Source organism: Podarcis erhardii (assembly GCF_964252035.2).
Source record: "Podarcis erhardii genome assembly, chromosome: 5".
In the NCBI taxonomy this organism is placed as follows: domain Eukaryota; kingdom Metazoa; phylum Chordata; class Lepidosauria; order Squamata; family Lacertidae; genus Podarcis; species Podarcis erhardii.
In genome coordinates, this window is record NC_138509.1 from 14,852,504 (window position 1) to 14,876,919 (window position 24,416).

General features: G+C 42.9%; 1 protein-coding gene and 1 long non-coding RNA gene across 4 annotated transcripts in view; one reads left to right on the forward strand and one right to left on the reverse strand.

Annotated features, from left to right (window-relative positions):
* Positions 1-24,416, reverse strand: part of LOC309343157 — a 103,544-nt gene that overhangs the window by 55,133 nt on the left and 23,995 nt on the right. The gene's annotated exons all lie outside the window — the stretch shown is intronic.
* SEC24C (SEC24 homolog C, COPII coat complex component) overlaps positions 1-24,416 on the forward strand; it is a 41,848-nt gene that overhangs the window by 14,314 nt on the left and 3,118 nt on the right. For 2 of the 3 annotated variants that reach the window (XM_081864230.1, XM_081864232.1), the window contains 17 exons: positions 76-212; positions 1,910-1,978; positions 4,178-4,289; positions 5,270-5,397; positions 7,032-7,170; positions 7,912-8,027; positions 8,954-9,078; positions 9,465-9,656; positions 10,527-10,620; positions 11,969-12,085; positions 14,028-14,198; positions 15,190-15,286; positions 15,462-15,607; positions 18,715-18,853; positions 20,644-20,762; positions 21,702-21,881; positions 23,620-23,811. In XM_081864230.1, the coding sequence (XP_081720356.1) occupies positions 76-212; positions 1,910-1,978; positions 4,178-4,289; positions 5,270-5,397; positions 7,032-7,170; positions 7,912-8,027; positions 8,954-9,078; positions 9,465-9,656; positions 10,527-10,620; positions 11,969-12,085; positions 14,028-14,198; positions 15,190-15,286; positions 15,462-15,607; positions 18,715-18,853; positions 20,644-20,762; positions 21,702-21,881; positions 23,620-23,811 (2,273 nt within the window). The remainder of the gene's footprint in view (positions 1-75; positions 213-1,909; positions 1,979-4,177; positions 4,290-5,269; positions 5,398-7,031; positions 7,171-7,911; positions 8,028-8,953; positions 9,079-9,464; positions 9,657-10,526; positions 10,621-11,968; positions 12,086-14,027; positions 14,199-15,189; positions 15,287-15,461; positions 15,608-18,714; positions 18,854-20,643; positions 20,763-21,701; positions 21,882-23,619; positions 23,812-24,416) is intronic. The other variant, XM_081864231.1, reaches the window with a different exon arrangement.

Genomic DNA, 24,416 nt, shown 5'->3' on the forward strand with positions numbered 1-24,416 from the left:
GAGATGTGTTTACTATCAAAGTTGAATTTATTTTAATTCTATTGCGTACTTAAATCTAGCATATATATTTTTCAGGGTCCTTTGGACAGAATAGAGGCACCCAGCCAAACTATGGACCAGCTTACCCTGGGCCAGCAAATTATGGGAGTCAGCCTGGACCTCCACAGCCACCTCCACCAAAACGTCTAGATCCAGACTCCATTCCTAGTCCAGTAAGTTGTATCCATTTTAGAAATAAATATCCTATCCTAGAAAGTGATTCTGAAGATTAAAAACCTGCCTCTTTGTAGCTTCTATCAATTTGTTTCATTCTTGCTCGCTTTAAACAGAACAAGGGCATGCCTATGCACTACTGTTATTGGGAATCCTGACCATCTCTGTATACTTATACAGTGGTGCCTCGCAAGACGAAAAGAATCCGTTCCGCGAGTCTCTTCGTCTAGCAAGCCCATAGGAAATTCGTTTTACGAAGCCCTCCAAAACGGAAAACTCTTTCGTCTAGCGAGTTTTCCGTCTTGCGAGGCGTTCGTCTTGCGGGGCACCACTGTATAAAGAAATGTAGCGTATCAACTGGATTATCACAAGATAATAATCATCTGCAGCAAGCCCTGCAATTATACTACCTGGGAAAGGATCACAGGAATTAGTGTGAACGGTTGTAGTTCTGTCTAGTTCATATCTTTGTCCACGTGATTGGCCTTGGCTGGAGTATGTTAATGTTAGTAAAACAGTATTTTGAATGGCTTATTTGAACTTGCGAAATAGAGCTAAGCAACTTAACTTTGCTTATGGCGGTCTATTATGCCGCTTCTCGAGTTGTAACAGAATGGCATTTGGTCGGTTTTCTAGCATATAATGACCCTTGCTAGGTTAAGGCCATGTTGTGCAAAACAGCTGCACAGCACAGTCTGGATTCAAAGAACTGCATGACATAGAATCTTAAGGGAGAATTACAGAATTCTTAAGGGAGCTTTGGGTTTGGGTGCCTTGAACACCAGCCTCCGTGCCTCGGTGCTGCATGGCCTGAAGACACGCCTCTTTGAAATTAAGGGGAGTTTCGAAAACAGTTTGTTACCAGGTACCAAGATCAGGTGTTCATGTGGGAAAGTAAGCTTGATGTGCCCGTGCCCTTGGGCATGTAGTTTCTTGCCAGCCAGTGAATGTAGGACTTGCATGAACCCTGGTGTGAAAACATGAGGATTTGTTCTTAAGTTTTTATGTATTGCAACTCACATATGAGAGTTCTGGGGAACACGACAGCCATATATCCAGTTGTACAGAGCGTCTGCTTGCTTTAAATTTGGGTGTGCTGGTCTTTTATCCTCTGAATTCCAGTGGGGTTTTGTGAAGCCATTGTTCCAAAGGCCACAACTACAGGCGGTTAAAGCAATGGCAGTGACAGCTATTTCTCCAGAGTAGCTCTTTGTATGTCCAGCTTTATGCTATCGTGCTAACTTATACTTGTGAAGGATGAAGCTACAGCCTCCTTTGCTGTAACACTGAACCTGCAGCGTGAAAACTTTGAGATACGTTAGTAGCTTTGCTTCCTTCTGTGCTCTTCCTTTAATTGACATCTCAAGAGGAGTTGCATGTTTTTGAGCCTGTAGTTCAACTTTGGAGAACTGAGCAAGCATGTGATCTGCCAGCTTGGTCAAGAATAGTGCTCATTTTAAGTATATTTCCAATGAGGGAGCAAGATGTGGAAATAACAAGTAGAACTGAAGATAATAATGTTGTTTCACCTCTTGTTGCATGAACTGTTGTCCATTATACATATATCTAACAGTGATGGAAACAGGACAGATAGGAGTAACATTGCTTGTTAGTTTTGTTTTACTATTCTCTCTTTTTCCCTTTTTGTGGCAATTTTACTTCTTTTTTCTTTTTTAAAACAAAACAAAAAAAAAAGCAACTCAATGAGCTGCCACCTCAGCAGAAACCCAGACACAGAATAGATCCAGATGCAATTCCTAGCCCAGTAAGTGCGGTGTCTCTCTGTCTGCTATTGTCTGCATGTTGGTGGCTGCTTGTTTGTGTCTGCAAAATAATCTTACTCTTGCTAACTACCCCCTGGTGTTAGTCTTTCATCTTTATCTCACCCCTCTCTTTCTGCTCACAACATTACAATAAGTAGAATAAAATATTATGAACTTTGAAATCCTCTTCACACCACAAATCAAGGGGCAATAGAAGTTTGGCATTATAAGGTAATGAAGTGGTATTTCCTTCTTGAAAATAAGTAATTTATAAGCAAAATACTTCTGAATATTACATTTGTCAGTTTTGCACTATGAATAATTATGAATTCAGCACTGAATTTGGCATAATCCACTTGGAACTCTTTTTCAGTCCTGCGCTTCTGAAATGAATGGTGTGTTTTTTCACAAGGCCCACTGAACTAAGAGGAAATTTCCAGTGGATTTGTGCATAACCTGTATAATATTCCTGGACAGAAGTCCTAAAACTCATTTTATTTATGTCATTCTGTTACATTTAAAAAAGGGTTCAAGTTTTAATTTTTTGTGAGATTCAGAAGTCATTATTTTAACTAATTTCCCTCCTAATACAAGAAGTTCATGAGTGTATATTTAAGGGGAAATGGAGATGATAAATGCATTGAATTTTCTGCTGTAATGTCTTGCTTAGGCAGCAGTTTATTGAATATGGTTTATTAATGAAAGATAGTCCATCACAAAATGACAAATTGCAAATTGGTTTGCAATTAAACTTGTCAGTGCGGCTTGTCTATTGCCCCTGCGTTGTTGTGTCTTGAACAGGCTGAAGTTGGTTCACAACACTAGAATCTCCTCAGTGGTGTTAACAACTTCAGTTAGTTTGTAGTATCTTCCCAGCATGGTCACTCACCTTTTGTATGCAGCCTCTTCATTGGTGTGTTTCAGATCCAAGTGCAAGGGTATTTATTAGTGCTCTTGTCATAGGAGGCATACTAGCAAAGGAATAAAGACATGAAGGGAAAGGGAGGGTTGAATGTCCTCATTCGCAAGGTGAAGTAGATTTCCATCCTAGTACTTAAAAGCCATACAGCGGTGGATTGCCAGAGAATATCATCTTTTCTATAACTTTTTTGGGAGGAACAAGTACATATTTGTAATCCAATAGGTGGAAAGTAGTTTCAAATAATTTTGCATTACCATTTTAACTTGCCTTATTGTTTTATGTTGAAGGGCTGAAATCAGGATTATCCAGATTTTAAAAACTTGTGGCCGCTCCTTGGGTTACAGACCAGCAACTACTGTGGTTAACCAACTATTGCTTAATGGCACGATTGTTCTTAGATTCGAACTGAACTCAGGGTAGTATGAATGGTAACCTGAGATTGCAATCTGGGAAAAAGTGAGGACAAGTGCCTGATAAGTGGACCTGAAAGGGCTTTGCAGAGGTGCATTTTTGGAGAAGCAGCTTGCCAAAGACTGTGGTGGCTTGACAGATGTGGGAATTCCTTTCCAGACATTGGGATTAGTACGTCCAGATTGCCCAGAATGGCCATAGTAAGATGAGAAGTGGGAGGGAAGAATTAGTGTGGCTGAGTGTAAATTAGCACCCAACTTAGACTTCTTCCTGATGTGAAGCTTTTAGGTGGATTTTGTCTTGTTTTGAGAATCAATTCATTATATCACTCACACCTGCATTCAGAAGTGGCACAGCCCATACGCAAGTTATCTCGGTGAAAACTAAAGCTTAACTCTTACGAGTTCTTAGATTTGCCACTGTATTGGTTTTGTCTTGTTGTTTATCATCTTAACTTGAATCATCTTTTGAAAACAAGCATACTGGGACATGACAAACTACAGTGCTGCCAAAATGTTTCCAAAATTCTTGGGCGATAAATTCTCAGACGCTGCTGCGTAGGCAATTTGCAACAAAAGTTGCTGATGAACAATGAGCAGGAACTTCCTTGGGCCCGGGATTTTTAGATTAGTGGACTTAATATCTGGAAATGTAGAGTTTAACATGCCAATTGTATTATCTTCAAATTGACTATTTACTTATCCCCAAAATCCTCAGCAAAAGCAAAATGATAGACTCCTAAACCATACGTAGTTGTTATTTAGTGATCGATTGCAAATCTTTGGCTACCGCTAAACTTGAAAGTTGCATTATCACCAGTTTTTGCGCAGCGTCCACTGTACCACTAACTTTCTGCTTATCATTTTAGATCCAGGTAATTGAAGATGACAGGAATAATCGTGGGTCAGAGCCATTCATCACTGGAGTCCGTGGGCAAGTCCCACCCCTTGTCACTACCAATTTTTTGGTCAAAGATCAAGGTAAAATGTTCATCTAGCCAAAGATTTTCCATAGATATAGCCGTGCTAGTCTTTTGCAGTAAAGACAACAAAGTCTCTCATGAGCTACTGTCAAAGATAAGTAGCAGTCATTGCCGGAAAAAAGAAGGAAAACAACATGGCCTTTTGTCAGAGACTGTGATCACATAGATTCAAGTGATACTTGAAGGTGCTCATACCGTTTGTGTTCAGAACAACTAACTCAACCTGAACATGAACACAGTAAACAGGTTTTTTAAAATAAATAAATAAATAAATAAATGTGTCAGAGCTGTAAAGAGACAACAGGCCCCTGATGCAGGAACTATGCATAAAGCTAAGTAGGCTTGGATTTTATCAGTACCAGGATGGGAGACTTCCTGGGAACCTGGTGTGTGTTCCATTATGAAATAAAAGGTGATTAATATACTAAGTTAAAAAAATAAGACAAAGCTAGAGGTTCCTGAGAACCACAGTATTAAAAACAGCATGTTGGAGTGGGGGCTTGACTTGCAAGGAAAGTTTTAATTTCTGAAGTTGCATAATACCTTTTGGTGTTAGTCGCACATGGGTGCTTTTCTAAAATTGATTAGCTTATTATGACATGAGCTTTCATTGAAATAATCAATTTCATAGGGTTACATCCAAATCATAGATTAATCTGAGTATTTCTCTTACTATTTCATATAACTAGATATATCAGTGCTAGTCACCACCATCCTGGCTGTGAACCCTAATGTCCATACATACAGGAGTCCCTTCTTCCACTTGAAATTGCCTGCATGCCAGTATATTCTTCAGAGGTCCTTCTTCAGGTTCCCCTGTGTCCCAAGGTTAGGTGGGTGGTGACTAGCAATATGTGACTGTTAGTCCCCCTTGAGTGTAAAAATTGAAGAGTTTGGATACAAGTCATTGAAATAAAGTGATTTGTTTGGTGTTGATGTACGGATAGAGTTTTGATTTTCTTCTTCTCTGTTTTTCAGGTAATGCCAGTCCCCGCTACATAAGATGTACATCCTATAATATCCCATGCACCTCAGATATGGCCAAGCAGTCGCAAGTTCCTCTTGCTGCAGTCATAAAGCCGTTGGCTGCACTTCCTGCAGAAGAGGTGAGACTGATATCCCTGGCCCTTCAGATAAAATAGCAAATTTGTCAGTAGCACCTGTTTGTTTTGTCACCACTCATACTGTTAGCACTGCTAGTTAATGAATCTATCCAAATAAAAGTGCTCAAGTAGATGTTCAAAATTACTTGCCGTGCAGTTTTCTGTGCTTGTGTTTATTACCTAAGCACTAGCAATCTTTAATTCAAACATTTGTGTCATGTTCCACAAGGTTCCAATGTGTTGGCCATCCTCTTTAACATCTAGATCGGAGTGGGGAAGCTTTTCAGCCTGGTGGGCCAGATCCTTAGCATCCAAGCTTGAAGCCACTGAGCCTTGGCACTGATCTCATGCACCCTTTTTGGCAGGGATTGGGTCCACTCCTAAGTAAAGAGCTCCAAGTAATACCAATCTCAGCAGGGTTTGGATTTGGTGCAAAATTTAAAAGGCACGGAATGTAAGTCCTGCTCTTCAAGGAACAATTGGGAATGCATTTTAAGGCTCCTGGTGGAGTCATTGAAGCTGTGTCCCCAGACCTGACACCATATTTACTGTCCACTGTCCCCAAGTCATAGGGGAATGCTGCAGATTTTGTTACCGAAGTCCAGTGCTTTACTTTATCCCATAGGAGTGAATGAAAAGCTGAACAAGACTGTTCGCTGCATATCCCTGCCTTAGGTCGCATTAGAGCATGACAGCACAATGAAACCCAATTTTTTCTACAACCTGTTTCAGCCATTCAAACCCCTTAAGCCAAAAAAACTATCTGTAGAGAAGTGAAAGCTGGACAGATGTTTCACTTTCAAAAACAGCTATTAATCTAATTCAGTAGTCTCCTATCTCAGGCTGATAAACTGGTTTTTAGAAGCCGATGCTTATTGAGGGAGGGGAAAGTTTTGCGGCGGCCACCCGAAAGCTTTTGGATAGCTTCATGCAGAGCCTAGCTATGCAATACTTTTTTTTAAATTGGCAGGTGTTGCTTCCAGTGTCCAGGGACTTGTCTGGCAGCTGTGTCCCCCACCTGTTAGGGGAAATAAGACACTGAATCAGTTAATGTTCAGAAGTATCCAGGAGAAGGGGTGTTAAAGTGAGACTAGCAAAACCCAACTTTCAGAATGGTTGAAATGTTGCACCTGTCCTTTAGAGATGTTTGCTCCTTAGTGCAAGGACGCTTTTGGAGGCCTTGAAAAGGGGTATTTGCTGCCTTAAGGACTTCATTTATAGCCTCTGCAATGGCAGCACACCACATATTTTTATAAATACAAGTATGGATTCTGGTTCTCTATTATGAATAAAAATGGGTCCATATTTCTTACCTCTTAAGAGCAAGATGCTCTTAATCAAACATAAGTTGTTTCAAGCAAGGAGCTTGTAAGCTTTTAGCTAAAAGTTATACTGGAGAATGGGTTTTCTTTTCTTGGGACGGAGAGCATGATAAGAAAAGATAAGGGATTTGCCACTTGGTATAGTCTTACACAGCTGATCTTATATTACAGGACAGATGTAGGAAAAGGCAAGTTGCTTTGCTGACATGAATGCTAGAGCAAAATGGCAGAAGGCATGCTCCCAGATATCACCTGTTGAGGAAAAGGGAAGCTACTTTAAATAGCACCAATGTCTTTCCCCCCCTTTTTTTTCAGGCTCCTCCTTATTTGGTAGACCATGGAGAATCAGGCCCTATCCGATGCAATCGGTGTAAAGCCTACATGTGCCCTTTTATGCAATTCATTGAAGGTGGAAGAAGATTTCAATGCTGCTTCTGTAGTTGTGTCACTGAGGGTAAGAGTTTTCAATTAAGCTGTTATAGAGGGTGGGGAGGGAGATGGTTCTATTTCGGCTGCAAAAAAGTGCAAAGACTGTTATCTAACGGTATAACAAATCCCTGTTTTAATGGTAATAGTAAAATTCTGGGCAAATCAATTAAAATGCTCTAGCTGAAGAGATATGCCACTAGATTCTTGAGCAATTTTTCTTGCTTTAAATATTCCTAAACTTAGGAGCAAGTCTGTGCATCAAACCTGTGTATATGTACAGCATTCTTCAGTTTTAGTATACCTGCAGACCTGATTAGGTAACACTGGTTGTAGCAGACTCTTCTTTCCATGCTGTGCCTATACTAAGACTTGGCTTGTGAGTATACACATAAGAAGTGTAAGAATCAGGGAATACCAGCTTCAGCTTCATGAGAATCCCTGCATAATTGGCTGACTGCAATATTCATTAACATGGAACTGCTCCATTATTTAAAGCGGTCCGGGTAAATGACAAAAATAGGAAATGTCATGCGTGAAATTGGTCCATAGCTGGCCAAATCGCAATAAACTGGACCCAGGAGGCCTTTGATAGTTGCGGTTTCTTTCTTACTGGTGGCGTTTTCCCAAGTGTCTGTCAAAATCTTCCTGGTTTGGTACCTGAAGTGCCCTTCCTTACCACGGTAAACTTCATTTACCCATCTAGGAAAGTGCATGTATTTGAGCTTCTCTCTCTTTCTCTTTTCTTCTCCCCTTCCCCTTTCCTTAGTGCCATCTCAGTACTTCCAGCACTTGGATCACACGGGCAGGCGGGTGGACTACTATGACAGACCTGAGTTATCATTGGGCTCCTATGAGTTCTTGGCAACTGTTGACTACTGCAAGGTACGATGACTTGTAAGCACAGTGTTGTGTTAAGTAAACGTCACTTTTGCCCCATTGCTCAAGGTAGGAACAATAGACTTTTATGGGTTTGTTCTTGAAGTCCTTAATTCTTCCAAGGGAGAAAAAAGTATTTTCTTGATGATGACCCAAATAACATAATACAAACCAGCACTGCACCAGGTTACCACTGTCAGATTTTTGAAACTAGAAGGCAAAGTACACAAAGTACAGTGGTACCTCAGGTTAAGTACTTAATTCGTTCCGGAGGTCTGTTCTTAACCTGAAGCACCACTTTAGCTAATGGGGCCTCCTGCTGCTGCTGCGCCGCTGGAGCACGATTTCTGTTCTCATCCTGAAGCAAAGTTCTTAACCTGAAGCACGATTTCTGGGTTAGCGGAGTCTGTAACCTGAAGCCTATGTAACCCGAGGTACCACTGTAGTTGTTTGCTTACCTAAGAGCTGGACTCTAGGCTCTTAAACTCTTTGCATGCATTTAATAAGCTTAGGAAATCCTGTCCAGGGCATCAGCTGAGGAATGCTCTCACATGTTTTTCTTTTACTGGTGCATTGGTCATTCTCTTCCTTTGAGTTCTCAAGGGAAGAGGGTTTAAATCTGTAGAAAAACCACTGGGAAAGCAACGTTGCTCTCTGAATGTGTAATATATGTTTGGGAATTCTCACTCAGGACATACATCCTACCAGGTTCTTTATAATTACCCACTTCGTTCTAGTGTGGTGATGCTAAGGATCATGATGTGATTTTTTTTCCCCATCACTGGCATAAGAAGCATAGTTATCAAGGCAACAGTGGAAAATGGAAGTGGAACTAGTTGCAGATTGAACTGTATACAGTTTTTGTGTTCAATGTGCGAAATACATGTTAATAATAAATGCTTAGTGATGGTGTTTTCTTCTTCTCTTGTCAGAATAACAAGTATCCCAACCCCCCTGCTTATATTTTCATGATTGATGTATCATACAATGCAATAAGAAGTGGCTTGGTAAGGCTGATCTGTGAAGAGTTGAAGACGCTCCTGGACTACTTGCCCAGGTAACCCTACAGATGAGATTCTATTATAAAGGAGTGAGTAGGATGAATGTGGAATGCAAGCTTCCCAAGACATTCTCATTGTGTGGAACCATAACTGCATTGCCCATTTATTTATTTAGAAAATGTTTAGCGATTCGCCTCTCAATAAAATACTCACAGTGTGGGAGCATTTGACAATTGTATGGTTTGTTTTATTTATTTGTTTATTTTCTTTATCTGTTAGGAGTTTTCAGTTGAATGCTGCTTGTAGAATCTGGAGCAGAATCATATGGTGCCACTATTATTTGAGCTTACGCTGCTTTACTTTGCATGTGTGTTTTCAAAGTGTACTTAATTTATTCTCCCCCTTTTATTCTCCCCATTTTTTCCTTTTTGGAAAAAAACAGAGAAGGAAACATGGAGGAATCAGCCATCCGTGTGGGCTTTGTCACCTACAACAAAGTTCTGCACTTCTATAATGTGAAGAGCTCCCTGGGGCAGCCACAAATGATGGTTGTGTCAGATGTAGCCGATATGTTTGTCCCTCTGCTCGATGGTTTCCTGGTGAATGTTAATGAATCCCGCACAGTTTTCACTAGGTAAGTAGGAGCTGGTACAGATCAATAAATGGTTTGTATGTCCTGTTACATACAGTAGCTATCGTGGAACACATATTTCTAAGGTTCTTTTGCCCGTTCATAAGCTTAAAGAAAATGATGTATTAAGTACCGAAACCCATAAAAATAATTGTGGTTTTTTGAGGATGGGGTAGAGAAAGGGAGCATCTCTTGTGGTGGGCTGGTTTACCCTCTGTTGTGAGAGCTTGCACTGCCTTCCTTTAGAGATATAGAAAAAGCACAGTGGATTTGGTGGCACCTAGGTGGGGCTCCTGGGTGGAGTCCAGGAGGTCACTATGGCAGTGGCTCCCTGTGAGGTCCTCCTCCTCTGCCTTGCAAATAAATAGTGAACATCTAAGCAGTTTGCTGTGTTTGCTTCACCAAAAGTGACCTTTCCAGAGCACAAGCCTGAGTAGTGTGTTTGGAAGTCCTGGGCTGTCCAGACGACAGTACAATTGTACAAGTGCTTGGCATCTTGGTTCAGAATGGGTCCCTACTGTCACACTTGTTCTCTGGAATTCCCTCTCCTCTCAGCCTTGGTGTTTTGTTGTGTGACAGGGCCTTGGCTTTGGGGAGGGGGTTCAGAATCTTGGCAGGGCTTTGTCCCACTTTGCCCGTAAAAGGAGCCTCCCCTGAAAAAAGGTCAGGCAATTGGAAAAAGAAGATGAGTACATGACCCAAAACCTGCTGTTCCGTATGAACGGAAAGGAAGCAAGCACCTTTTCCCAGAAGCTGTTAAAATGGCCAAACAAACATGTCATATCTTTAATCTGCAAAGTATCAGTTTCCACTGACTGGAATTGACCTAGTGAATTTTACATGTCTCTTGACTTGCACTTCCTTGATTTGCAGCTTGCTGGATCAGATACCAGAAATGTTTGCTGATACAAGAGAAACAGAAACTGTGTTTGCCCCAGTAATTCAGGCTGGCATGGAGGCCTTGAAGGTTTGTTCAGCATTCTAAACTGACTTCTAACATCTCTTTGTTTTGTATTGTAGTATTGGAACCTCTTTCCCAGCACTTCGTAAAGCTGCTGAAGTGTTGAGAGGAGGTCATAAATGTATGAAGCATTTATGGAAATGTAACTAATTTACAATTAGAAGTGGCTTTTTAACTACAGCTTGCCTTGTAACTTACAGGATAGTCTAACTGGGAAAATGGGGGAAAGCAAAGAGGTATTCTGTTCCATGAGCACAGAGGATCTTGCAAAGTGGAGACGGAGTTGGGTTTCAGGAATGCGTTGAAAGCAAGAATTTGATCTATCACTGCACACTTACCATACATTTCTAGTGAACTTTTTAAAAATTGTTCATTACCAGTTGTAGCAAACACACTCATGAGACTTCTCAATAAGCTTTTGTGGATTGTGTGTCTCCAAAGATAAGAACGATTTCACAGCACTGTGCATCTTCATGGCCTTTTGGTCCCGATGTCTACATCCCCCATACCCATTTTGCAAGCACATACAAAAATCTGCCAACACTTCATGCATCACAGTGAGCTCTTGTCCGCAAAAACCTATAACATAATACATCTGTTTGTATTTGAGCTTCCACAGGGTTCTTGGTGGGTGCTTTTCTTTTTCAAGGAGTTAAATGATCTGAGAGCGCATTTATAGGAACTGTAGATGGGCAGTCAGAAACCTGGTGCTATGTTTTCCCTTTTGAAAGCTGCTTCTTGTAGTCTCAGACTTCAAAGCTGTTTGAATGGTATACTGAAGTTTTGGCAAACCCACTAAGTTAATCTGACAAGCGTACAAGCCGTATATTTGTATCTGGTTGTTAAAGCTGAGGGCTGCCAAGTGTGCCCCCCCCCCGCCCCCATTCATATGGCCACTATTCCCTTCCAAATTTTGTAATTGAAAAACTTCGGTCTTCTGCTTTCAGGGGCAGCAGTCAGGTTTCTGGGCAGCTATGGTGGGCTTCAGTAATGGGCAGAAGTAATGAGCTTGTGGCTACTAGCATTTGCTCTAGTTTCTTTGTTCCCTTGCCAAACGTCTGGGGCTCCAAGATGAAATAATAGTAGTCTTTATGTGAATACATATTGCAGCATATTGAGAGTAAGGAGACTGCATAGAACACTATCTTGGATGACAGGCCATGTAAAGTATTTTAGGCCTTAGTTCTACTTGTAGGGGAGCCGAATTGCTTTTTATAGCAGACAGCACTCAGTATCTTAAAACAACGTGTGTTTGGAGAACATGGTTGCTGAAGGCAGACCCAGGGTCGCTGAACCCAGAGTCCCTCAGTTATATTTGCGTCTTACTTAATGGCTTTTGTATGCTTACTTGCAGGCAGCAGAGTGTGCTGGGAAGCTCTTTATATTTCATACATCACTGCCTATTGCGGAGGCCCCAGGGAAGCTGAAGAACAGAGATGACAAGAAACTGATAAACACTGATAAAGAAAAGGTAGCGGGACTTGTGTTCTGTGGGTTGCATTTGTCTTTTCTTCACCAGTGGGTTCATTTAAGGAAAAATATTTCCTTGTTAACTCCTCTGCTTGCTTTTCTTCCTTTATAATTTCCTGTTTACAGGATGCACATTTCACACAAACACACCATGCCTTATTTTCTCTCCTGGAAATCACCTGAAATTCTCAGCAACGTGGTCATTTTCAACATTTATGGGACATACCGGTTCAGAAAGCTGTATAGATCTCTTCATTGGTTGTAACCCCCCTGCTGTAACTTGCAGCAAAAAAATGAAATGATTGTTTTTAAATGTGGTGATTCCTAAGAGAGGCAATAGTTGGTATGAAAGCATGTGTTGTCACTTTTTTTTTCAGCAGTCAGACAAGAAAAAAAAAAGAATCCTATATATGTAAAACGTTTTAGCAGAATTCTTAGAACCAAATTTAACATTTAACTATGAATATTCACTCTGCCTCTTGAGGTACTCTGAACAGCACTTGGAAAGAGAGTTGTTGAGAGAGCCTTCCTTTTTTTAAACAGGAAGACGTGCAGAGACCTGCTAGTTCCCATTCTGACCAGAGGAGCTGAGCTTGCTAGTTCAGAACAAAGCTATTTGCAAAGTGTTTTGTTTTATTCTAAAATGGTTTCTGTAGCTTGTTTCTTAAAGGACATGCCAGGCAGGATTATCTTTTTTAAAAAGCTCTTTCCAGTAGTTCCCCACCTAAACTTTTCTCTTTTCTACCCTTGTAGCATCCTAGAAACGACAGTAATTAGTCATACAACAAAGAATAACCTGCAGTTATTAGAACAGGGGTCCCCAAACTAAGGCCCGTGGGCCGAATAAGGCCCAAGGGACTCGTTTATCTTGCCCGCAGCAACCCCCACCGCTGCTGCCCGCTCTTACCGGTGCTGTGCTGCGCAGCTGCCCACTTCCAGGTCGGAGGAGCACCGGAAATAGGTTGTGCGCATGCGCAAGTGTTATTTCCTGTGCACATCTGGGTTGGAGGAGGCCTGTGCACATGCGCACAAGCTATTTCCGGTGCTCCTCTGACCCGGAAGTGGGCCAGAAATAGCGTTTGTGTACACATATGGGCACACACTCCCCCGCCCTCCGGCCCGCCGCGTGATCAGCGCTGGAGACACTGGCCCGAGGCACAGTAAATTTGTGCTGACCGCTATATTAGAATATAGCAGTACAGTGGTATCTCGGTTTTTGAACGTCTCCGTTGACAAACATTTTGGTTTTTGAATGCCGTAAACCTGGGTGTAAATGCTTCGGTTTTCAAATGCCCCTCAGAAGTCGAACATGCCACACGACTTCCGTGTTGAGGCTTCCATTTTCAGTTTTCTGTTTTTAAATGTTTCGGAACTTGAATGGTCTTCCAGAACGGATTACATTCGAAAACAGAGGTATCACTGGAGTGTAAGCCTTGGAAAACCTGAGATGCTGGATCAAAAAACTCTGTAGAGGAGAGGACCTTACTTCCTTTTGCATGTTACTTGAGTTACTTGTTTATCTAGTTCTGATTTTAGTGATATTTTGTGCTCTTAAATTGTGGGTGGTAGGTTTTTTTAGGTTTCAAAATTGTGATTTATTATATTTGCTAAGTTGTAAATCACTTTGTAAATCTTTAGCTTAAAGCATGCTGTAAAAATATTTTACATTAAGAAACTTTGCTAAAAACTGGTTGAAAAATTCATCAAGGGTCTTGCAAAGCTGGCCTTGTGTGGAGTGTTCCAACATTGTCATCATTGAAGGTAGAACGTTTTAATGTTCCAGATGTACTGCTAGACATCACATCTAGACATTTTGCTTCTTCTTTTTTGTCACATGATCAGGAATAGAGAGCAGACCGTAAACCTGCTGCATCAGAAATTGTCAATTATTAATCTTATCTCTTGTCTGTCTCTCTGCTCTTTTCCCCCCTTTGCCTCCCTAGACTCTCTTTCAGCCTCAGACAAACTTCTATAACAACTTAGCCAAGGAATGTGTAGCACAAGGCTGCTGTGTGGATCTCTTCCTTTTCCCAAATCAGTATTTGGATGTAGCTACCTTGGGGGTTGTTCCTCATCAAACAGGTGGCTCCCTTTATAAGTACACATTTTTCCAGGTATGATCTATCTTTGATTTGGTGCCTGCTCCATATAGATGGTTTAAGTAGACAGTAGTTGCCCTGCTGATCTCAGAGGAGAGAAGATAAAAAGCTAGATTAACTTTTTCATTGGACCAGTTTGGGGTTTTTAGGCGTCTACAAGCCTTTACCAGTTACATGAAGAACAGTTCTCTTCTTGTTTCTTAGTAATGACGCTGCCCTGCTTCATGATTTCTCTGAAACCTGTTGGCTCAGTAGTCCAATTTGACTTATCATTTGTACATGATGAAATGTACAATTGACATTTTGTCATGGATAGATGAAAAACGTACAGAAAGAGCAATGGTTTCTTGCAGTGATACTCTTTCAGAAGAGTGTCTTGGCTTTCAGGTGAATTCCTCCAATCAGCATACACTGAATATGGGTTTAATTTCTACCTTAATAGTACAAAATAAAGCATAGCTTACAGAATGACGGCCCAGAATTTTTAGTTTGTTTGAAACAAGCAGCCTTCACGTTGTGCCAAAATGCCATAAAGATGGCACCAGGTGAGCCTCTCCGGAAGGCCTCTCCCATGACTGGATTGCCGACACCAGTTCTCTCTCTATAGTAGCCACCCACCTTGCCTCATTTTTGTGGGGAGGGCAGCAACAGGCACAAAACAGCACCTCTTAAGAGAAGCTTCAGGTTTAGGTATATATGCATGACAGAAGACCATTTTTCATGTAACCTGGTCCTAAGGGCTTTTAAAGTTAAAACCAGCACTTTAAATTGAGCCCAGAAATGAACTGGGGAGCCAGTGGATCGTTGTATAGCTTACAGATAATGGGTTTCTTTAAAACTGCAGGTGTTCTTGCATATTTTGTGTGTTAATTTAATGGGATAGGGTTTGTTCCTGGAGAGAGTCTAGCAAGATGATCCTAGGACTGAAGGCTAGTAGCACTTTTAATCTCCCTGGGGCACCTCTATACTTATTGTGTGACACCTACTGTCTGCCTGTGTACGCTAGGTGGAAACGGATCAGGAACGCTTCTTGAATGATTTGCGCAGAGATGTTCAGAAAGAAGTGGGCTTCGATGCTGTGATGAGGGTCCGCACAAGCACTGGTACGTACTTATGAAGATGCTGTCTGTATTTTAGGAGTGTGCAGGGGTCTAGCGCTTGAACCTGTGAAAGTTAGGATGCCCTATACTGCCAGGATCAATCCCTTTTCCCCAGTGGTAGCTTTCTGGAATGATGGACTCTAAAGGATTTCTTACCACGTGTTCTCTTGCCTCCCAGGTATTCGTGCAACAGATTTCTTTGGAGCTTTTTACATGAGCAACACCACAGATGTGGAATTAGCCGGCCTAGACTGTGACAAAACAATCACCGTGGAGTTCAAACATGATGATAAGCTTAGTGAAGAAAGTGGAGCACTTCTTCAGGTGATGCAGGCGAGATGGGCGATAATGGGTCATTCCTTCGAAATGTGTTTTCCCTCCCTTATTCCAATTCTTGTTTAGCCCCAGAATCTTCAGTGCTGTAGGGACACAGGTGGTGCTGTGGGTTAAACCACAGAACCTAGGACTTGCTGATCAGAAGGTCGGCGGGTCGAATCCCCGCGACGGGGTGAGCTCCCGTTGCTCGGTCCCAGCTCCTGCCAACCTAGCAGTTCAAAAGCACGTTAAAGTGCAAGTAGATAAATACCGTATTTTTCGCTCGATAACACGCACCTGACCATAACACGCACATAGTTTTTAGAGTAGGAAAACAAGGGAAAAAATTCTGAATGAAACAGTGGATGTATCATTTTTGTGCTTCATGCTGTGGCCACAGACATGTGATTTGACGGTGAGTTTGGGGTAGCCCAATGCAAAAATCCTGAGAATCCATGTGGATCTGTGCTTTGTAACCACATTTTTGCACCATTGCAGCCCCAGGCAACAGTGGGTGCGTGATTCTTTTGGTGCAGGCTGTAGCCATGGATATGCTATGTGATCTGATGTTGAATTTGTGGTGACCCTATGCAAAGATCCTGAGGATCCATGTTGATCCATGCTTTGTTACCACGTTTTTGCACCATTGCAGCCCCAGGCAACAGTGGGTGCGTGTTTTTTGAGGTGCAGGCTGTAGCCATGGACATGCTATGTGATCTGATGGTGAATTTGGGGTGACCCAATGCAAAGATCCTGAGGATCCATGTGGATCCGTGCTTTGTTACCACGTTTTTGCACCATTGCAGCCCTGTTTTTGCATCAGATCATTGCTATGTGATCTGATGGTGAATTTGGGGTGACCCAATGCAAAGATCCTGAGGATCCATGAGGAGGGCAACCAAAATGGTCAAAGGCCTGGAAACAATGCCTTATACGGCCTAGGACCCTCGTACCTACGGGACCGCCTCTCCTGGTATGCCCCACAGAGAAACCTACGGTCTGCAAATAATAACATCCTCAAGGTCCCAGGCCTCAGAGAGGTTAGGCTGGCCTCAACTAGAGCCAGGGCCTTCTCGGCTGCGGCTCCAATCTGGTGGAACGCTCTGTCACAAGAGACTAGGGCCCTGCGGGACCTGACATCCTTCCGCAGGGCCTGCAAGACAGAGATGTTCCACCAGGCCTTTGGTCAGGGCGCAGCCTGACTCCCTCCTCTGGCAACCTGCTTAGAATCTTGCTTAATTAGTTGCCATTAATTTGATTTTAATCGATTTTTATAATGTAATATTTTTAGAATGTGTGAATATTTGATTGTTTGATTGTTGATTGTTGTTAGCCGCCCTGAGCCCGGCTTCGGCTGGGGAGGGCGGGATATAAATAAAATTTATTATTATTATTATTATTATTATGAGGAACGGCTAAGGGAGCTGGGCATGTTTAGCCTGGAGAAGAGGAGGTTAAGGGGTGATATGATAGCCATGTTCAAATATATAAAAGGATGTCACATAGAGGAGGGAGAAAGGTTGTTTTCTGCTGCTCCAGAGAAGCGGACACGGAGCAATGGATCCAAACTACAAGAAAGAAGATTCCACCTAAACATTAGGAAGAACTTCCTGACAGTAAGAGCTGTTCGACAGTGGAATTTGCTGCCAAGGAGTGTGGTGGAGTCTCCTTCTTTGGAGGTCTTTAAGCAGAGGCTTGACAACCATATGTCAGGAGTGCTCTGATGGTGTTTCCCGCTTGGCAGGGGGTTGGACTCGATGGCCCTTGTGGTCTCTTCCAATTCTATGATTCTATTCTATGATCCGTGCTTTGTAACCACGTTTTAAGTGGGGAGGGAAGGAAAAACATAGAAGGGACAAGGAGCGCCGAGAGGGGTGTGCGGAGAAGCAGCTGGCTAAGAATGCAGGAGAGGGGTTTTACCGGAGGGAGGAAAGGAAGGCAAAAGTTCCCCCACCCACCCACTCTCCCAAGCCAGCCAGCTCTCTCCCCCACCTGCATGTTGCCTGTGAGTCCCTAGACGCAGCAGCAGCAGCACCGCAGCACAGCACAGAGAGGAATTAGAAGAAAGGACGCTCTGCTTTCCCCTCTGCTTGCCTGGAGGGGAGGGGTTTTCTCTGCTCTTTGTTCCGTTTGAGCAAACACAGTAACGAAACAGAAGAGGGTGGGCAGTAAGACCCTGAGGCAGAATGCAGGAAAGCAACAGCTTTCTGTCTCGGGAGGCTCAAACGCACGTGAGGCTGCCTGCAATCAGTTTACCACACCAAGAATGAAGATAAACTGGTAAAATAAGGGGGCTGGGTTAAAGCTAAAGGGAAAACCTCAAAGATCCCTCAAGAACAAGGCAGGGGTTCAGGGCTCCCAAAGCCGAGCTGCAGCCTTAGAAGGGAAAAATGGGGCTTTCGGATGTGGTTTTTACTGCCCCGCTGCTTCCAATTTTTTAAAAGGCAAATTGCAGGAGAAGATGCAGCAGTCAGTCACTCTCTCACTCCCTCCAAGCACCCACGCTAGCGAACAAACACACAGGCAACCACACACTCACAAAGCACACACACTAGCAAACACACCGTCGCGCTGCACACAAAATCAAGCGATCAGAGTGGCCAAACCTCCTAGCAAGCACTTCCCTGGCTTCTGCTGACCGCAACAAAGACGACCCTCGAAGAAAATGTGTGATGCACCCGGGCCAGTCGGCTCCAGGGACCACACATTCGCTTAATAACACGCATAGACATTTCCCCTTACTTTTTACGAGAAAAAATCTGCGTGTTATAGAGGGAAAAATACGGTAGATACCGCTCTGGCGGGAAGGTAAACAGCGTTTCTGTGCGCTGCTCTGGTTCGCCAGAAGCGGCTTAGTCATGCTGGCCACATGACCCGGAAGCTGTCTGCGGACAAATGCCGGTCCCTCGGCCAATAAAGTGAGATGAGCACCGCAACCCCAGAGTCGGTCACGAATGGACCTCATGGTCAGGGGTCCCTTTACCTTTTATTCAGTGCTGTTTAGGCCTTCAGCCATTTAAATACGGCAGTTGTGTCAGATTTGTTGGAAGCCCACGTAGTGGTACTGAACTTTCTTCCGCATGCTAACGGTTTTGCTTGTAATCTCTCTCATGTAGTGTGCTATATTGTATACAAGCTGTGCAGGACAGAGGCGACTGCGTATTCACAACCTCTCCTTGAACTGCTGCACTCAGCTGGCTGATCTTTATAGGAACTGTGAGACGGACACACTTATCAACTTCTTGGCCAAATTTGGTAAGGGGTTGACCTGTAACAGTTTCCTGGAGAAGACAACTATTTACAAGAAGCTTTGGGAGGGAACATTATTCTTGTACTGTGAATATAGTTTAATGTAAATGGGTGTGTGCTGCCTTCCAAGCGAATGTAGTTAAAGACAAAGTCAAAATATTCTTCTTCAGATACACTGGAAAAAGCAAGGAATCCAATAAGACCAGTTATGAAAACTATGGAGAGGCCTGGTCTTAATAGAGATATTGGATCCCTGTCTTAATACATATGCTAATCATCTGCATACTATCCCTTGCTTTTTCCTGTAGGACTAATTGCCCTTGTTAACAGTCATCAGCAGGTTTACCATACTCATTGAGTCAATCACCCATCTCCTACTACCCTCCTGAGAGAAACCCCACCCCACCCTCCAACTATATATAAGGGTCTGCTGACTTCTGTTTCAGTGTATCTGAAGAAGTGTGCATGCACACGAAAGCTTATATCGAGAACAAACTTAGTTGGTCTCTAAGGTGCTACTGGACAATTTTTTTATGTAGTGAAAGACAGTTTGCACAGTGGGTGGTAGATCTACATATAAGAGCATCCTAACCAGGACTTGGCAATAGACTAACCTGCTTTGACTAAGCCTGTTCTCAGTGTCTTAAGACCATGGCTAATGATAGGAAAAAACCTTGCTTATGTTTTCTCCCAGCTATTTCAGCCTATGACAAATTTATCCCCTCAGTTTGCCAGCATGCATGTGATTTAGCACCACATTACATCATTGTGTGGCCTGAAACCATGGACTTGCCTTTAAGAGAGGCTGCCAAAATAAACACATGGAATGTATCGGCCATAATTTTTATTGAAAGCAAGAGGGCTTAATGAAGTAATCAGATATCAAGTAAAAAAGCCTGATCCGAGAAACACAAAATGCATGGCTCCCACTATCATCCATATCTTTCATATTTGGACAGGGAGAAACATCTTTTGCAGGAAGACCTTCATCTTTTAAAATGTCATCATATCTATAAAGTTAATTTTCCTGTTTAAGAATGCTCCATTTAAAATGTGCAGGTTGGCTACCTTACTATACAAGTTATTATAAACAGATTCTGGGGTATAGAAATTAATATACGTGTGCCCAGAAGTATGCTTCTGATTTCCAGTTGCTGGAAAGCACAAGAGGAGAAAATGTTCTTGTACTTGAGTCCTGCTTGTGGGCTTCCCATAGAACAAGATGCTGGACCATTGGTCTGATCCAGCAGTCCCTTCTTTATGTTCTCAGGGGAGGCTAATTTTTTTATCTGTAAGCCACCTTAAGTCCTATCAGGGGGGAAAGGTGGGGTGTAAATAAATAAAATAATAATAATAGAACTGCTAAGCAATAAGTGCTAAAATTACTGATGTCCGTGGTGAAAGTGTGTTTAGTAACAATTGATCTCTCTTTATCAAGACAAAGCAATTAAGATTATTCCCCCCCCCTCCCATTTCTCTAACACGATGATCTACAGTGGGGAAGCATGTAATTTGCATGCAGTAGATCCCAGGTCCAGTCCCTGACACCACCAGTTAAAAGATCTCTTGATAGCAGAGCTGGGAAAGGGTCTGTCTTAGGCTTTGGGGAGACACTTCCAGCCAGTGGACAGCACTTAACTAGGTGAAGCCATGGACTGACTCAGTCCAAAGCAGCCTCATATTACCACAGCAGAGCAAGATACCTTGTTGGTGGTTTTCCAGGCGACTTATTTAAATCTTTTTTTACATCAGCTTGCATAGGACTTTCTAAGCAAGATGTTGTTCTTTTCTTAAAGCATATCGTGGAGTTCTGAACAATCCAGTCAAGACAGTGAGAGATACGCTGATCAATCAGTGTGCGCAGATACTGGCATGCTACCGGAAAAACTGTGCTAGCCCTTCTTCTGCCGGACAGGTAACTTCTTGGTTGTGGGGTACTAATCCTGAATTGGGAGGCTGGGAGAGCAGCCGGAAGTGGTCTGTCTAATAATTATGCTAACATGGAAAGGAACCTTCTGGCTCGCTCCTTAGAACTGCATTCCAGATAGTTGCTTTGTGAAATAGGGTAGTGGCTCCAGCCTTCCTGCATTTCATGAACTTTATGAAACCGAGAAATGAACCTGAGTTATTGTCTTGCAATAACGTTAATCTAACTATAGCACTGTGATAGTGAAGATATTTCACCATAGTATTGCAGGTGAAAAGAACCTGAAAGGCCATGTAAGCCCCAACACAGGGACAAATCTATTCACTAGCTCCGATCAATATACACAATCCAGATCTTGAGCTGCAAGTGGTTGTAGAAGCAATTGCTTTTACGGCAGTTTACTTCAAAGGCCCCTGCCTATAAGCAAGCTACATGCTACAGAATATGCAGTATGTACTAAGCAGTGTTCAAGGAAGTTGTTTTCAGGTCTCTTCTGATATTTACGATAGCTTGCAGTTTGGGTCTGAAATACAGCAGTAGAAATTAAAGAATCTCCTAAAGTAGTTACCCCGATCTTTGTTAAAGACTGACGTTTTTGTTTCTTTTACATCAGTGGTGTCCAAACTTTTTTCAAAGAGGGCCAAATTTGATGAAGTGAAGGGCCATAAGGGCCAACCATATTAGTTGAGTGGTTTTTTTTTTAAGGATTGAAGTTGTTGAGCTTTTTTTTTTTAGGATTTTACCCCAGGATTAAACTGACCGGCAGGCCGAATTAGGACTTTGGACATGCTTGTTTTGCATCTATGCCAATGTTAGCAATGATTCTCTTCAATTTTTACAGTTATAATGCTCGTAAGTTCTCTTTCTCTCGGCCACCCCTTTCCCTAACAAGTGAATTTCTCTAATTTCGTCTCTTACCACTTTCAGCTGATTCTTCCTGAATGCATGAAACTGCTCCCTGTGTATCTGAACTGTGTTTTGAAAAGTGATGTGCTTCAGCCTGGGGCAGAAGTCACCACTGATGACCGATCCTACATCCGTCAGCTAATCACCTCCATGGATGTGGCAGATACAAATGTTTTCTTTTACCCCAGACTCCTGCCACTGGTAAGCACTTCTGCACATAGAAGACTTGTAATTGCTTAAACATACAACTCATGGAATAAGGGGGAATTAAGATGTTTGGATGAGGCTGTTTTGTCTAAGTTGAGAGTACTTGTAACTTAGAAAATTGGAACATTTCTTCTGTTGGAGCTCTGACACATACAGCTGTGTTTATGTCAAGACATGCTGCCTGCAACATAAGGAAATAAAAAGTATTGTTCTCCCTGGTACTGCAAGAGTACCAGGAGACTCCATGCACAGTGCTACCCTTGAGCTCAGCCTGTTAGTAGTCTTGGGAAATTGGGCACAAGTGTCTGAACAAGGAGCCGTGATTCCTGTGTGATACCACACAATATCGCTCTGCCACACTTTCCAGCTGTAAACCTGGAACTGCAGCAGGATGTAAGGAAGGCAGTGCAAGTCCACTGATAAGGGGAAGGTCAGCATCCTGGAGACCACAACTTTTGGTTGTGTACCTACACCAGCCAAGAATTGCTGAGCCCTGTTTGCATCCCCTTGAAACAGGGAAATTGGGTCGTATTCTCAACCAGGTCTGCCAATGTAAAGGTTACTAATGTAAATGTAAAGGGCAGGTGTCTGAAGGGGCAGCACCTCTTCCCCATATCATTTTGGCCAGGTTTGAGGTTAGCTGGGAAGGCTGTTCTGGCAGTGCCATTGTTGCATGAGATTAGGAGATCCGTGGCTCACCAGAGAACTTCTCAGCAATAGCACCCCAGCTATGGAATATTCTTTCCCACCCATGAGGCGACTGTCATGGGCAGCAGGATTGTCAGGGGCAGAAGATCTGGGCTCCAAGGAATGCATTGCCTCTGCTGCTGCCAATTCCACCGCCACATTGGCAAAGTCACAGTGGCAGCAACAGCTGCGGCACATTCTCTGGAGGTCAGATCTGCTGCCTCAGCAGCCATGCAGCCTCTGTAGTGGCCTCTTGGCCGCCAACAACAACAACAGTTTTATTATTTATACCCTGCCCATCTGGCTGGGTTTCCCCAGCCACTCTGGGGATTTCCCTAGGCACTGCTGGTCTCCTCCTAACCCTAGGGAGGAAATGGCATAGGCTGGTTCTCCTGAGCTCTGCAACTGCTTAGCGTGATTCAAATCAGGCCCCTTTTCCTCCTGTGACAACTTTTGATTCAACCGGTGTGTAAGGTTGGTTTGATTCCCTTGTTCCCAGTGTAGATCTTTATTTCTTCCTCATTCTGTTGTAGATGCATGTGGTTCACCTCTTCCACCACGCTTTCTGAGTGAGCCATTATGCGCATGGGAGCTCGTTGTGCACTGAGTTACATTGCCATTCTAACTGATATATTTTGTGAAGTGTGGTCAGTTTTGTTGTTACTGTGTTTGAAACGGTTGTGACTTGCCCCCAAGGTCCCATGTAATGGGGTGGGATGTAAACCTAATACATGAAGCAAATCGGCTTGGTCCAGTCACAGACAGCAGCTGTCCAAGATTTCAGACAGAAGTCTTTTCTAGCCCAACTTGGAGAGGTTGGGGGTTGAGAATCTGTGCCCATTTGCTTGCAAAGCATGTACTGTACTGCTGAATTACAGCCCTCCTCCTGAACATGTCTTTTTAAACAAAAGATGGAATTCCGAGAGTTTTGCAACGATTGCCACGTTCTGTCCCAGTCTGTGTGATTCAGTGGGCATTTGCAAAACCGTTGATCCTGTATAGTATTGTTGTGAACTTGCAAGTGACTCCAGTTCTATATCTACAGACCAAGATAGATCCCAACAGTGACTCCTTACCACCAGCAATCAGAAACTCTGAAGAGCGGCTTTCCAAGGGTGACATATATCTGCTAGAAAATGGGCTGAACATCTTTTTGTGGGTAGGAGCAAATGTTCAGCAAGGGCTGATCCAGAACCTCTTTGGAGTGGCATCTTTTGGCCAAATCAGCAGCAATATGGTAAGTGGGGTCATGCTGGGCAACAAGAAGATTTCTCCTCATTCTTAAGGTGCTGCCTAACTTTCTGCTTGCAGGATTTCCCTCAAAAGATCTGGCAAGATTCTGAATAATGGGACCAGCCCTGTGTAAGGGTCCCAACTCTCTGATTTGTCTTCTGACTCCTTAACACAATAGATAGAACAGATCAGTTACTTACAATTCCATACCTAAACCATTGGTCCATGTATTGTTTAGTTGTAGTTCTCCAGGATTCAGACGGGGCATTCCCAGCCCTACCTTGAGATGCCAGGGGTTAAATTTGGGAGCTTCTACGTGTAGTGCAGATGCTTTGCCACTGAGCTGTGGCACTTCCCAAATCATGGGTAAGAGTGAGCACTGCTGTGAAAAAGAGTTTCAGCAAGGTTGGGTAGCTCATTTACATGTGGGTCAGGGTGGTTTTTGTGATGCATTCATCATTTTGTGTATGTATGTGTGTGCTGAACTGGGAATGTTCCTTCTTGCTAGTTTTGAGGAGATCCAAGCTAGCTGTTTAGTACCTCTACTGATTATGACATATTTGTGACTAGTAAATAACTCCGCTGGCCCATGTGCAAATGGATGTTTTG